The sequence below is a fragment of the Chinchilla lanigera genome, unplaced genomic scaffold, assembly GCF_000276665.1.
Source record: "Chinchilla lanigera isolate Chin_1 unplaced genomic scaffold, ChiLan1.0 scaffold00117, whole genome shotgun sequence".
In the NCBI taxonomy this organism is placed as follows: domain Eukaryota; kingdom Metazoa; phylum Chordata; class Mammalia; order Rodentia; family Chinchillidae; genus Chinchilla; species Chinchilla lanigera.
This window is the reverse complement of record NW_004955518.1, coordinates 1,390,712-1,406,794: the sequence shown is the minus strand read 5'-3', so window position 1 is coordinate 1,406,794 and position 16,083 is coordinate 1,390,712. Positions and strand designations below refer to the sequence as shown.

The 16,083-nt window shown below is 36.4% G+C and overlaps 1 protein-coding gene across 6 annotated transcripts in view; it reads left to right on the top strand.

Annotated features, from left to right (window-relative positions):
- Enox1 (ecto-NOX disulfide-thiol exchanger 1) overlaps positions 1–16,083 on the top strand; it is a 552,470-nt gene that overhangs the window by 270,231 nt on the left and 266,156 nt on the right. For 5 of the 6 annotated variants that reach the window (XM_013506967.1, XM_013506965.1, XM_013506964.1 and 2 more), the window contains one exon: positions 4,226–4,362. In XM_013506967.1, the coding sequence (XP_013362421.1) occupies positions 4,302–4,362 (61 nt within the window). In that variant the 5' untranslated portion in view covers positions 4,226–4,301. Of the gene's footprint in view, positions 1–3,842; positions 4,003–4,225; positions 4,363–16,083 lie in introns of those variants that run through there. The other variant, XM_013506966.1, reaches the window with a different exon arrangement.

The window sequence follows — 16,083 nt, the reverse complement described above, 5'->3', positions numbered from 1 at the left end:
TATCAGAGGCTCAATAGCATTAATGAGGGATGGGCTTTCATGGCCCACTCACCTCCTAATGCCATTCCACTGACAACACCATCAAACAGTTGCATTCGGCTCTTAGTCTTCCCTGAAATTCATGTCTTCTTCCATGCCAAATACATTCATTCCATCCCATTACCCCAAAAGTCTTAACTTGTTGTAGCATTGACTCAAAAGCCTACAGTCCAGAGTCTCATCTAAATAAAACTCAAGGCATTTTTGAAACTGAGGCACATTGGCCAATGATAGCCACGGCATCCCTGAAGATATCTGAAATGCATTTGAGGACATTCTCCCATGGTCTCAATGCATGGTGCCAAGTGTCCTGCTGTGCATGCTCATATTTCTCATCCAAAGGCCAGATGGCCACACCTCTGGTTTTCTTTCATGAATATTGAGGTTTTTTATTCATTAGTGGCCAGATGAGAATTTTCCAAATTGTTGTTTTGCTTTTCTCTTTTAACCACAAATTCATCTTTAAATTGTGTGTCTCTTCTCACACTTAAGATGAGCCAGTAGCCCCCTAAATGCTTTGCTGCTTAGAGATTACTTCCACCAAATATCTTAGTTAGTTACTCATTAGTTCTTCCTTCTAGAAAGTCCTAGAACAAGTTGTTTGCAAATTTACAGTAAGGATGGCCCTTCCTGCAATTTCTAATACTTTAGCTTTTGTTCCCATCTGAGACCTCATCAGAATAATCTTTACTGCCCATATTTTAACCAACATTACCAGTGACCACACCCTCTGGAATAATTGCTAACAAAACTGAGGCATTTCCTACAGTTTTTCCCTTCTTTTGAGACTCACTGGAGTTGTCCTGAACGCTCTGTTCATGGCAGTACCAGATTCTCACAGTGTTCACTACAAACACTTCCATCCTCTACCCATCCCTAGTTCCAAAGCTGCTTATGCACTGTCAGGTATGATAACAACAGCTCACCCCTCTGGTAATTGTCTATGTTCTGGCCCATGTGATGTTACTCCAACAAAATACCATAGAGTCGGTAATTTATAAAGAATAAAAATTTGTTTTCTCACCTTTTTGGAGGCTGAAAAGTCCAAGATTAAGATATTAGTAGGCTTAGCTTTCTGGTGAGGCAGCTCCCTGGATCTAAGCTCCTTCCTTCATGAGGAGGAATATTGTATCCTATGGCAGAAGGCAGAAGAGCCAGATACCAAAACGTAGCAAGAAGTCTCTTTTATAAAGGCCTTAAGCCCATTAACAAGGAAGGAGTCCTCATGGTCCATTCACCTGTCAGATGCCCACCTCTTATTACATTACTTTGGCAAGGGACAAATGGAAACCACAGCGCTGTGCTGCAGCAGACACCCAGGGCTAGGAAGACAGAAGGCTGGTGAGAATGGACGCTACTGTGTTCTTGTTGCTCTTCTGTTCAGCACAACGTTGTGTGAGTCTCTCCAGGACAAAGTAGTATGGCTCTGTAAGCTTTTGAAAAATGGCTATAATCTGAGGGATTATATTTTAAATCTATAAATGATGAAATTCCTGCCAAGCCTCTTTTGAATTAAAGTCCAAAATATAGGAGAAATAGGAATGTTCATTAATCTGATAGACATTTCTAAATGAATGATACAAATAAAATACAGTCTTGGTTTTCATTGCTTCTGAAGACTCACAACCACAATCATTTTGCCACTCTGTGCTTGTAACAATACCTCTTTCATTATATTTCCCCAAGTAAAAGGGTGTGTGGTTTCTCTTCATACTGACAGACATGTTTTCTTGAACAATACACAGTAAAGGTCACATTGGAGATTTGAGTCACAAGCCCTGTGATTTAAATTTAAGGCTAAGTTTAAAAATGGTACGCTTGCCAAGTACCATTAAAAACCATGGTGTCATTTTGGATTATGTAGAATAGAACAGGATCCGGTGCGATATTGTACCTTTCTTAATAGCAATGCACAGATTTTCTCCTTTGTGACATTCTCAGGCTTTGTTTTTATGGTAGATATCCACTTTTACACCAAGTCCTGGAAAACAATGTGTAATTCTGTGGACCTACTGTTTTCTAATATAAAGTACTTGATACCTGTAAGAGGCTTATTATGTGTAAAAGCATTATGATGTTTGTTCATAGTTTCTGTTAAGTGCTACTTTCCTCACGGAACCTTTCCTGATTCCCCACAGAGAGAATTCCAACTCCTCATAAACCTTAAAGCACTTTTTCCTTGCAGATGTCACTAATGCAGCCAATAAGATCTTTTTATGTGTTTCTCAGTGCACCAAACACTTATATGGGTTGCCTTGCTCAATCCTCAAAACAGCCTCCAAAGAAATATGCAAATGAGAAAGCAGAGATGAGAGAGTTTGAGTACAATGGCCAAGGTGATATAGCTAGGGAGTGAGAAGTAGGAATGCATCAACCAGTCTGATTCCAGTCTGCTTTTATCCACCGCCTTCTTAGAGTTGACATCTTAGCTCTAACTCTCTACAGGACAGTAATTTGCTTGGGGAAAAAGGACTATCTTTCTTCTTTTAGTGTTTCTGGAATTTTCTGTTGATTGAGTCAGATATCCAGTGAAAAGTGCCTGAATGAATACTCACAAGTTAGCATTGGGATTTTTTGACAAGGGAAATTGCTGGTTTGGGTGTAGAACCTAAAACTTTGTATGCAAGTGGTATAAAGAAAAAAGAAAGCTAGTTTGTGACATTTTATGAAGAGTTTCTATTTGTTTTGCATCCCTATTGTTTAGGGTAGAGTCTGTTTCAGGGCTTCCCCGTGCACTATTTATCAAGCTCTTCTTCCTGCTATCATACAAAGATAACCTAGCTCTACTGCTGTCCTCTTTTCTTTTTACCCAATTCCATGGAACTTGAAAAGGACTATCAATCACCCCCACCCAGCTACTTTATTCATGATTTAAGCTTCAGTTTCCAAAAATAAAGCAAAATTTGAAAAATTACATGTGACCTTCCAGGCTTCTGCATTTTCTAGTGTTTCTGAGGTGCTTCTAGGTGCATCTTGGGAATGAGCTAACAGTTCCAAGTCTCAGACAAAATCGCGGGCATTGAAAGCTGGCATTTTGAGGGAAATTTTGCAGTGTTTAGTTGGTGGATTTTGGTCCTGAAATACGACTCTGTAAGAGTGCGTACTAGGACACCTGGTGGAGTGTAAGCTTTACAACTCTGTTGGCACCAAAACCATCCAAAACATGTAGATCATTGACTCAAAATGAGAAGTCTAGAGATCCCAGCTAACCCTTGTCCAGTTGCTGTCAGGTATGGAGATAGACAAAGTCATGTAGAGATGTAGTCATATCACTCAGGCACGTGTATGGAGGATGTGGGTTTCTTTCCTAATTGGAATGGAAAAGCCAAATGTTCTTTCCTGGAGAGAGTCAAAGAGCTGTGAGTCATGAGGAGGAGCCAAAGGAAGAGGAGAAGTTGGCATCGCTGTCCTTGATGTAGGCAGGCACACAAGCCAACACCATAACAGCAGGGAGTCACTGGTTTTCAAGAGACTTGTTCTCTTTGCTGAAGGAAGAAAGTTGGGGGAAAAAATACATTGCTTAAAGCTGGGTGTCCATATTTCTGTGGGCCTAAGACACTATTTAGTATAAAAATAAATTAGGAGAGACAATTTCATAATTAATTTAGTAATACTTGAATTAACTTAGTATACTGTGGTGTTATTTATCCTCTTGTCAATCCTATTTGTGAAATATTTTTCTAAATCACATAGGACACAAAATAAAATGAAGGACAGAGCCAGCCCTGAGGGTTTGGGGTGTTGGAGGACACAGGTTCTAAGCCTGGGGCAGCAATCCGTGCATCAGTTTTTCTCATCTGTGAAGCAGAGCCAGGACTCCCCAGCTGCAGGACTGTCATATTGGTGAAAGAACCCATGTGTCGGGAAACCTGGCACAAAGCCTCATCCCTGCGATGCTCAGGAAACAGCCTTCTGCTCTGTGTTCATATGCTACCCCCAGGTCTTCTGTGGCAGCCTGAGTAGGTATGGGGAAATGCAGACATTTGCTTAGTTGCTAAACACTTCTGGCCTTTAGTCATTTCTAAATATAATGGTGAAAGATCAATGCCCCACCTTGAAGTTATGCCCAGAAAGATTTGGGGTATACAATTAATAGATATGAACAACGTGCTGAGAGTCCCAGAGCTGGGGCTGGCAGTAATGGCTCCTGAACACGCCCTGATGGTGTGCTTCTCTTCATTTCTAGACGCATCTGCAGTGCCAGAGCCACTGTGTCTTCTGTGGGACTTCTTTCATGAACAGCTTTCACTTGGAAAACTTTTATGAATACATTTCAATCAAGTTCCCAAAGAACACACTTTTCTTCTGATCTGCTGTTTCAAGGTTTGTGTTATTTTTTCCATTTCTTTACTGAAGAAATTATTAATTTTAAAGAATGTTTTAAAATGCATAATAATAGTCATACTCCATTTCAATAAGAACTGTGCAACTAGAAAATGCATAAATTAGACCCCTTTGATTTCATTGGGAAATAGATATAAGTGAAAAGAAATATGCCATACTAGTTCTCAGACTTATTATTGTGGATTCTGGAATGTTACAAGTACAATGCTATACTCTATCACATTGGCTTAAAACACATTTTATTTCTGGGTTCACAAAGTAAGTTATATTTTAAAACATTGAAAATCAAAATTTCACTTCTTAATATCAACTAGCATTATCACTATGACCCTTTTCAAATTGTTAAATCCCACTGAACAACGTTTTCATTTAGTTTTACTAGGAGATACTCACCTTATGTTTCAAAAATGACACAATAGGACTTGTTTAGAGGTGTGTGTGTGTGCGTGCATGTCATGTGTATGTCAGTTAACAGTTTGAAAACTAACAGTGTTGTTGCTTTCTCAAGGAAAAAGCTTGCTAGTAGAATGAGTCATATGGAAGTACATGTCTGTCACTGAGATAGTACCAAGTAAAACACTTTTATTTTGAAGGCATTTTCTGACAAAGTCCTAACCAAAGGCTAAATTCAGTTCATGCATCTTTCATTGCTGGAGAAGAAAGCAGGGTCTAGGGTAAGGTCTGGTACACTGAGTGGATGGAAACCAAATGAAGAGCAAGCGGGAAGTACACAGTACTTTCTAACATGACATGGCATTTTCCCAAAGGCATTCATTTCATTTGGTGGGACTTTTATTCTGTCCAAGGTGACAGATGTTTTCTTCCTTAATAGTCTTTTACTGTGTTTTACTTTTTTATTTCCTTTATTTCTACTGAGAAATCAAAGCAGATTTTACTGCAGTGCTGGGCTAAATTCCAGTATTCCCACTGCACCTTTTCTTATTGGACCTCATGATTAGCTCTCATTGAAGAGTGAGACAGACAGTATTTCTTGAGGTACTGTGTGCATGGGAAGTTGTATCCCCACTTTCCATCCTCCAGTCTGTCAATTTGGTTGGGTGTACAGCGTGTTAGATCCTAATAACTGTAACCATGGAAACAGAAGCATTGGAAAAGACTTGAGGAATTACCTGAATTCTCTTCCCTCAAATATAAGTAAGATTCTGCTTGAACTATCTGAAACCTATCAGAGTCTTATTTGTTTTTAAATCTTCATACCCAAGGATCTACAGTCCTTTTTTCTTTTTTATTGTAGGAAAAAAATTCCCACAAAACATGAACTCTATCCTTTATAAAAATTTTAAGTGCAGAGTTAATTACATGCACACTGTAGCTCAGGAAATCCTTATTACCTTTTCACCTTGCTTGACTGAAACTGTACCTCTTGAATAGTAACTACCCATGTTCCCTCCTGCCGTCTCTATGCAACTTCCGTTCTGCTTTCTTCATCTATAAGTTTGATGATTTTGAATATGTCATGAGTGGAGTCATGCAATATTTGTCCTTCTGTGACTAGCTTGTTGCACTTAGCAGAATGTGTTTTCACATATGACAAGATTTTCTTCTTTTGTAAATCTGAGGAAAATTCCTTTCTAGGTATATTTTGCATTTTATTTATCTGCTGATGGACATTTAGATTATGGATGTGAATGTTAACTAACGTGAACAATGTTGTAATGAGTGTGATATGCAAATATCTCTGCAAAATCTTTGTCAAGTTTTGCATGTATACCCAGAAGTAGGATTATATGGAAATTCTATTTTTTTTTTTTATTTTTAGAAAAATCTCCATACTATTTTCTATTGTAGCTAATTTTGTATTCACACCACTAGGGGTACAAAGTTCCAGTTTCTCCATACCAGCACATTCTCTCTCTCTCACTACATTCTCTCTCTCACTACCATCTGAAAACATGTAAACTAATAGCTCATTTGCATTTCCCTGATGATTAATGATGATGAGCATCATTTTATGTATCTGTTGCCCATTTGTAAGCTTTCTTGGGGGAAATGTTTTTCAAGTCTGTGGCTGTTAATCCAGATATGCCAACTTCATTAATTAAGCATTGCCCAGCAGATTAATACTGCAGGCTCTAAAGTGTGTCGGGCTGGGTCATGGAGGCATGAGCTTGAGTCCTACCCTTGCCCGTTCCTCTCTGGCGCTCTCCCCTGCTGTGCTTCCTGGCTGCCAGGAACTATTAGTTTAGCTCCACTCTGCCCTTCTGCCATGGTTTTACCTCGAAGCCTGCTGACCATGGACTGGAATCTCCTGAAACTATGAGTTAAATTAAATTTTTCCTCCTTTAAATTGTGACAGACATTTTGTCCAGCAGTGGGAATGCTGACTAATACAGTACAATGTCATTGGCTATTTCTGAAGTTTTTTAACTTTTATTTTATTAGTACATGTTTACAATTCATGCAGTGTACAGTCATCTTGGGGAGCGGTTACATGTACATGTTACAGCTTTTATTTTCCTAATCCCCTGCCCCTCCCTGCCCCCATCTGTTTCCTCATCACCATTTTGGTACTTGTTGATATTGTTGGTCTTAGCTCTTGCTTTGGCATGTACTGTTCACACTGCTCAGAGTTACTAGATTCCTGGACCTGGCCCATTGTTACTCCTCTCCTTTCTCCGTCCCTCCTCCGCGCCCCTCCCGTTCCCTTGCTCACTTCCCTATTGGACATGATTTGTTCTTCTTAAAGTTCTATTATTTGTTTTTGTTAATGACATGTAAGAGTTTCTTATATATTTATAATATTAAGCACTGATCAGACATATTCTGAACAAATATTTTCTCCCATGCTGTAAGTTATCTTTATGTGCTTTGATTGCTTTATTTGCTGTACAGAAGCTTTTTAGTTTGATATAATCCCACTTGCCTACTTTTGCTTTTATTATCTGTGTCATATGTAAGGAATCATATCTGAAATCAATTATGCGAGGCTTTATGCATGTGTTTTCCAAATAATTTTGTAAAGTTTCAGTTCTTGTGTTTAAGTCTTTAATCAATTTGAGATTAGTTTTAGGATATGGTACAAAATTAGGGTCCATTTATTCCTTTGCATATGAATGTCAAATTTTCCCAAAACATTGTGTTGAAAAGACTGTGTTTAACTTACTTTGGGTCTTCATATCTTTGTCAAAGATTATGCCATTAGTTACATGAGTTTATTTCTAGACCTTCTGTTGTCTTCTTTTGATCTATAAGTCTGCCTCTATATTAGTATCATGTTGAATGTTTGTGTTCATCACTGGGGGAGGTACCTATATTTACCATATCTTAATTCCTCTTTTTCCTCTTTCCCTTTCTTCTCCCTGCCCCCGCCTCTGGATCCCCTTCCCATTTGCAAAAGATCTCTCTACTTCTGATTGACTTTTATTTTGTTTTTAAAAATTATTTATGCTTTGTGTTTCTCATACAGAATTATCATTGTGATGTTTGACATCTAGAAGTATAAGGCTTCTGGTGTAGTTCTTGTTTCTCAGGCTGTTTTGTTCATCTAAGGACCTTTGTAGTTCTCCATGAATTTTAGAATGGCTTTTATTTCTGTAAAAAAGAATGCCATTTATTTTTTTCTCTAAATGGGAGCCATTACCAATTTGTATATATTGAATACTTGAAATGTGGCTATGGTAAGAATGAAAACCTGGATTTTTAATTTAATTGAGTTTTTCAGTTTTTTTTATTAGTATGTGTTTGCAGTGCATAATGACTACATTTATCACAAGGGAGAGGTACGTGTATTTAGCATACCTTAATTATCTTATTCCCTTTTCTCTCTCTCCTCCCTGCCCCCACCTCTAGATCCCCTTCCCAAATGATCTTGCTCCTTGTTTCCTATGTCTGTGTTTATTTTGCTTTTAAAAATTATTTATACTTTGTGTTTCCCATATAAAATTGCACTGATTCTGTGGTCTTTGGATGTTTTTGCAATAACAAGTCTTTGAATCTGTAACCATGTGGTATCTTTCCATTTATTTATCTTCTTGATGTTTTGTCAACGTGATTTGTAGTTTTCAGTGTACATGTATTTTGCTTTTTAAATTAGGTTTATTCCTGATTATTTTACTTTTTAATGCTATCGTAAATAAGATTGTTTTATCCTTTTTGAGGGGATGGTGCATTTTCACTATACAGAAACAAAAGTATTTTTGGTGTTGATCTTCTATCCTGCACTTTTTCTAGGTTTGTTAGTTCTAACAGTTATTAACAGTATAAGGAAACTTCGGAGTTCTCTGCATATGAGGTAATATCATTAGCAAACAGAGATGATCTTACTTCTTCCTTTCTGATTTTAATGTTTTTTTTTTCTGCTAAATGCTCTGACTAAGACTTTCAATACTGTAATGATGGGAAGTGGCAAGAGTGGCATCCTTGCCTTGTTTCTGATAGAATTTTTTTTTACATTTTTCACCATTGAGTATGATATCTGCAGTTGACTTTCTACATATAGCTTTTGTTATGTTGTAGTAATTTCCTTCTATGCATTATTTGCAGACCTTTTCATCCATGAAATGTTAAGCCAAATATTGTTCAACATTTATTGAGAGGACCATATGATTTTTATCATTTTTTTCCAGTAATATTGTGTGTCTCATTGAATAGTTTCTGTAGTTTCATCCTTGTATAGTTTCATCCTTGTATCCCTAGGATAAATACAACTTGGTCATGGTAGGTAGTCCTGTTACTGAGCAGGTAAATTTGGTCTGCTAGCATTGTTGAGGATTTTTTTTTTGCAGCTGTATTTATGAGGGAAACTCATTTATAGTTTTCTTATCATTTTTTTTACCTGGCTTTGGCATTGGTATTGTGCTGAACTCATAGTTTGGAAATGTTCTATCTCCTTTGGGTTTTTTTTTTGAAGTTTCATAAGGATTAGAGTTAATTCTTTTTTGAATGGTTGGTATAATTGTCAAGTGCAGTGATCTAATCTAAAGTTTTTCATTGTTAATTACTTATTCAATCTTTTTACAAGTTATAAGTCTGTTAGGCCTTTCTTTTTCTTTTAGTATCAATCTTGGTAGATTGTATGTTTTCAGGATTTATCCATTTTACCTACATTATCCTATTTGTTGGTAACTAAATGTTATTTATTTGACTCTTTTCTGAGAAAGCCTAGGTGTTTCCTGATCTCATATCATATTAATTTCTTCTTCCATAAACAAGGCTTTGTTATCTGAATCCCTCTGTATCATCATAGGCTCAGTTTTCAATTCATCCCTTTTCATTTTGGGAGAGATAAGCCCATTTTAAAAAACTTCTGCTGTGAAATATAAAATTGATTTATTTATTCTTTTGGTATTGGAAATCGAACTCAGGACCTTGCACCTGCCAGGCAGGCACTTGTGCCACTGAACTATATCCGTGGTGAAATGTAAAATTTAAAAGTTTACTTATCTTCATAGTTCTTTTCTATGACTTTTAAGTTTCCTACATTTCACTGAACTTTGAGAGTTAGATGGAGCAAAAGAACATTAAAAATTATTTATTGAAAGGAGAAAGAAGGGAGGAAAGGGGCTGGGGATTTAGCTCAGCGGCAAAGCGCCTGCCTAGCAAGCGCAACGTCGTGAGTTCGGTTCCTGGTACCAGAGAAAAACCAAAAAAAAAAAAAAAAAAAAAAAAGAAGGGAGGAAAAATATATGTATATACAAGATAGCAAAGATAATTGTACTACTAATTTCTATTAGTTTATTGAAAGGAACAGCTAATGCTTATATCATTTGATCAATTTTACATGCCAATATCTGGTAATCTGAGCAACTACTTTAAAAATCACAACATGCAATATAATATAATAACCATTATTAATTTCCTCTCATCTTGTTTGAAGTTGTGTATTGTTTTGATTGTGTTTTAAATTTTTTATTCTCTTTCAAATAAAAAATAATATTTATTGGTATTTCTAAATTGATGCAGTATTGGCATTTTAAATGGGACAGTTCTTAGTGATATATGCACTGTGGATTTAACAGTTTTTTTAAAATAACCTCATTCTCAGAAACTAAATCCTCCAGCCCCCAGTCATTGTGATACCCAGATACAAATCTTCCTTCCCAAGTCCCTGTAGAGAATATCTGTACTTGCCCACACTACAGATACTGTACCCTGCTAATACCTGACAGTGCTAAACTTGGTAGAGTCCAGGGCTAAGTAGATCTGAGCCTGTGTCCCCTGCCCCTTTTAACTTGATGCAGCTCTTTTTTCACTTTGTCATACTTCTACTCTGAGCTCATATCAGTTTTCAGCTTTCTAGACACATACTGTCATGAATATGTGGATGCTTTTTAGGAAAACCACAATTCTAGTTTGGTGTTTAAAAGAGACCATTTTTGTTTGATACAGGAATATGGATAGGGGTTGATGTCACAAAGGTGGCAGGTCAGTTACTAAGAGCACAAGTGATAGAAAATGTTAAATTTGAGCAAAGGCAAAGAAAAGGGTAAGGAAGGAAGTAATTTTTTTTCACTTGTTTTCCACTTTCCTAATTTAAACTGTTTATTCCAGGACACAGACTCCCTTAGAAATTCAAAACTCTACTTGTGGCAAGCTTCAAGAGCCTTTAATTCCAGCTGAACCTCCCTCTCCCTTCAGTCTGAACATCCTTTGCCTTACTCACCTGCTGTCCTCCACCCATGTTTGTTTTTCACTTCCTTATTCCTGGGCCCCCTTTCATTATTCATGCTTACACAGTGTATTGATCAAGTTTCTAATTGTTGGGGGAAAAAACATGCACACAACTTAAAGGAAGAAAGGTTTATTTGGCTCATAGTTTCAGAGGGTTTAGTTCATGGTCAGCACACTCGAAGGAAAGACATTGTTGGGCAGGGACATGGCAGGGGAAAGATGCACACCTCACAGTAGCCAGAGGCAAAGTACAGTGGAGGAGCACCAGCTATAGAGATACTCTTTAAAATTATGTCTTCAGTGACCCACCTGTAATAGAGCTCCACCTTCTAACAGCACATTCAACTCTGAACATAAGTGGTTAATCCACTAATGAGTATCGGACCCCCATAATCCAAACACCTTGCCAGGAATCTCATAATCCAGTGAAATTGACAGTTAAGCTTAACTGTCACATATAATAAGAGAAAATGACTCTGATAACTAGCTCTTCTCCTCCTCCTGCATCTTCCAAGGGCCCAAATATAGAGCCGTAAATCAAGAGGAGATGACAGAGAAAAAGTGGACCTTTCAGAATTTGGTCCACAAAAGCTTTATTAAGGAACCAATTTCACCTTCCCACCTCATGTGCCATGTTGCCTCTGCCTTGGAACCATATTCAAGTAAAAGCCTCTCCAAGGAAAAATAAAATTTAGTTCTGTTTTCTTTGAGTTTAAGGAAAGAACTCATTGGACTACCTATTATAGGTATTACCTAGTAATTGAATAAGTAGAAATTATGATTTAAGGATACAGTTCCAAGTTGATACAGTTCACTTTTTACAGTGTTATTATTTTGAGTATCTGCTTTAGCTTCCCCTGAATACACACAGTAAGTACAGAGATGAAAATGAAAATGAAAACGAACATACTCTTTGCTTTCTAGTAAAATGAGGACTCCTACATGATAAGATATATCATCTATAAAAGGCTTCATTTATAGAAAGAGAGAAAAATTATTTCCAAGGACTTCCATTATCTTATGTTATCTAATTGTTTAATGATTTGTGACTTAGTTCCTGAGTCAGATTTATAAAAATAGTGATTTTCCTATCCTGTCTTCTTTTGTACATAGGACATCAAGTTATACTTGACTCCTCAGAGTTTCTCATTTCCTGAAATGCCCTGGGAGCTCCATAAACATAAAAGAATAAATATTAGCTTTATGAGAGCACATTCCTCTACTAGTTGAAAACTAGCATGTAATAAAAATACAAGAATGTAATATTGAAAATTATAGATCAGTATGCCCTCTTATTGGGGGTGTATATCTAATCTTGATGCAAAAGCCTGCTTTTTCAGAAAAACAAATGCTATGTAACACCACTTGTGTCTATGATACATTATCCCTCTTACCGAATAATGTCTCAAATGACTCTTGCCTCACTAGTAAAGTCTCTCAGGCTTATTTTCGCTGTGATTAAAAAATACTTTATAGCTTCTTCTGTTAATTCCAACAATTATATGTAATTCAAAGCTAGTGAATTGTTTCTAGGTTCATTTTCTCCCAGATCCCCACCCCCCAGAATTCCGCAGATCAGCTCATTGGGATTATATTAGAAAATGTAAAAAATAAATCCAGGTGTGGTGGCTCATGCTTATAATCTCAACACTTGGGCAGCTGAAGCAAGAGAATCACTATGAGTTCCAGGCCAGCCTGGGCTACAAAGTGAGTTCAAGGCCAGACTGAATTAAATAGTAAGTACTTACCTCAAAAAACCAAAGCAAAACAAAATAAAAAAATGTTTAATGCCAATTTTGAAAGAAAAGGAAGACTTTTAGAGAGACTTAAGAAGAAAATTGGTTGTGATCTTGCACAGCTAGTCAAGAGTGCAAAGTGTGCAAATTGTTATTCTAAAATCCAGATTCTTGGTATACATTTGAATAAGCAATGAAAATATGTCACCCATTAACTGTGTCACTTAAACCTTATATTCACAGCCTGTAAGAAAAAGTGTAACCTACATGAATAGTGCATGAGTTGAAACACTCTTTTGAAGCAAGAGAATGCAATATAATTATGTTCAGATAATCCACTTCCATTTGGAAATGACCATCCATTTGCCAAATGTGGCATTGATTTCTTATATCAAGAACAGCTTTTCTTCTACATTAGCTCACCATTGTTCTTCCTTCTGAAGGTGGAAAATAATCAGCCTTGTACATTCCCAGCTCAGAGATAAGAAAATTGGACTTACAGAAATGGTTCCCTCTAATTGTCTGAATCTCTACAACTTTCTTGTTTTATACTATAAATTAAAAATATTAATTTTTATTATGAAATAGTTCATGTAAAAGAATAAAGCATATGTAGCCATCCAATCCCATATTTAAAAATCTTTTGGAAGTGCTATATTTGCTTTCAATCTCAAATTTTTAAAGTTGAAAAAATCACCATCCTTCCTACTTCTCCCTCCCCAGAAGTAATATCATTGTAGTAAAGTCATATATTATTCCACTTATTATATATATTCATAATATGTCTACATCTACTTCTCTGTACATACAACATTATTTTTAAGTTTATATAGATCATGCTATTACTGAATATATACATTTGGAATTTGGTTTTCTCCACACTGTTCTCTTAGAATTATTTCTATTAATATACAGATGTCTGGTTCACTCCTAAGTTAGTTGTTAGTTTTCCACAAATGAAGTCCTGTATACCCACCATTTAGTTGTTTTTTGTTTTGTTGTTTTGCTTTTTGAGAGTTTTGAGACAGGATCTCAATATGTAGCCCAGGTTGGCCTCAAACTCCCAAGTGATCCTCCTGCCTCAACCTCCCAAGTGCTGGGGAGGTGCACCACCATGCCTGGCTGTCCATCTTTTAAAAACTGAATTTTTAGCACTCTTTTGCTTTTTCTAGACAGCCACCTACCTGTACCCTTCTCATCTAGTGTGAGTTTATGATGGGATACTGCTGTAGCCCACTAACGAGACAGTGGGCACTTGGGGAACACCTGCTCTTTATATTCTGCTACACAATCTTTTATTTCTCTCTTGTCAAAAGGTTTATGTTTTGTTGTTTCTGCTAATTGTGCCTCTGCCCTTTGTTGTTGGCTTTTTTATGAACAGTTTGTGATGTGGCTTTATCAGTTCCATCTCAATTAACTGTAATTGTGTCTGAAGAGTAAACAACAACAAAGAAAATAGAGCAAAAACAAACTAGAGAGAGTGAAAGGAAGAAGGATTATTTCCACTCCTGCATTTCTATTGTTCAGTTGATGTGCCCCAGAGATACTTTTTGAAGTGCGTTTGCATATGTGTTTACACTCTGTTATCTACTCCCTTATCTAGGAGGTCCTCTCCCCTCACAGGCATTTTCTTTTCTGTTACACCTAGAAAAATTTTCCTTTTGTCTCTTTGTTTCATAATAACATTGCAAAAAGGTGCATAATTTTTTTAAACTGTGCTTTTTATTAAAGATTTCAGGCCTATTTCTTCATAAATATTCACTTAGTGTCTGGTACCCTCACCAGATGGAAGCTATCAAAAATTCTCAAATGAAACCAGTGGTGCATGCCTGTAACCCCAGCCGCTGAGGAGACTGAGACAAGAGGATCACAAGTTTGAGGCCAGCCTGGGGAACTTAAAAAGATGCTGTCTCAAAATAAAAAACAAATACATAAAAAATAAAAGGGATGAGGATGTAAACTCATTATATATATATGACGATGTAAACTCATTAGTAGAGTATTTACTTAGCATATATAAGACCCCTGGTTCAATCCCTGGGACCAGGCCCTCCAAAAAAACTCTCACATATGCTATATTTGGTTTTTTTGGTAGATTTTAGAGTTACTTTATGAGGCACTTGGAATAGCATATGATAAACTTTTTGGAATGATCAAATGAATAAGCATAGTAAGTATTTAGAAATTATATGGTCATTTGACTCAGAGATGTTTTAGAATCTTACTATCTTTTATCTACTGAAACACTGACTTTAATACTTCCTGTGACTGAAAACTGATGTCTAAAACAAAGGGAAGGTTAGCATTGCTGACAGCATCACTTCCCAAGAGATTAAAATAAAAATGTGCTTAGGGTTCATAGCTTATTTAGAAAATGGAAATAAAGTGTCCTCTACAGTAAAATTTAAGAGCTATGTATCCTAGAGTTTAGACAGTTTTTAAACTCTCTTCTTGTTTTGTCAATCTAAGAGATTAAAACTTTGCCTCCCGTGTTCAAGTATATTTTTGTATATGATTGTGGGCTGAGCCAATTGCTACTAATAACAACACAACTTAAAATGTTCAAGAGTAAAAAGCAATTATTTCTAGAATGAATAGAGTCTTTCTGAGATTCAGTTATTAATTCCCTTCAAGAAACTGGAAATTATTACAGTGTAAATGATCTTACTACTTTCCAAATGTAATTTTCTATATAAAAGCATTAATTAGTAAGTATTGAGACCTTCCTTTGGTCTCCTTTAGCAGTGTTCCTGGTCTTTTCTGAAAGTCAGATTTGTGGGGCTCCCTCTCTATTTCCTTAGTCTTTATTTTTGTTGCATTTGATGGAATTCTGCTAAGCTAAGATTTGTGCCAAGTTTGGTTTTCAGTAGACTTCTGTAACTGAGTATAAGTCCTCAGAAAGTATGGTTTCTGTCAGAAATTCTGACACTCATTCCCTATTGCTACTCTGCTGGCTGTCATCATGCTTCTTAGGTTGGTGCAGCTGTGTGGAGTCAGCAGGGAAATGCTTTTCACTGTCAGTTCCCATGTGCTTTTAAATAGAATTTGTTCTGGGGTTATTGATATTCCTAATTTGAAATTATCAGTACTATTTTCTTAACACTAAATTTATGATACTTATCAATAACCATCATAATGATAGATCTGCGATGCTCTAGCTTTGTTTTAATTTTTTTTTTATTTTAAAGAGAGTAGTACATGAGAAACAAACAAACAAAAAAAACAGAACAGTAGCAGCATACCAGTATCACGAACATAAACAAATCAAAGCAAGAACATTCAAAGTGATACAGGGTCTCAAGACAAATTAATACAAATCAACAGTTGTTGTTAC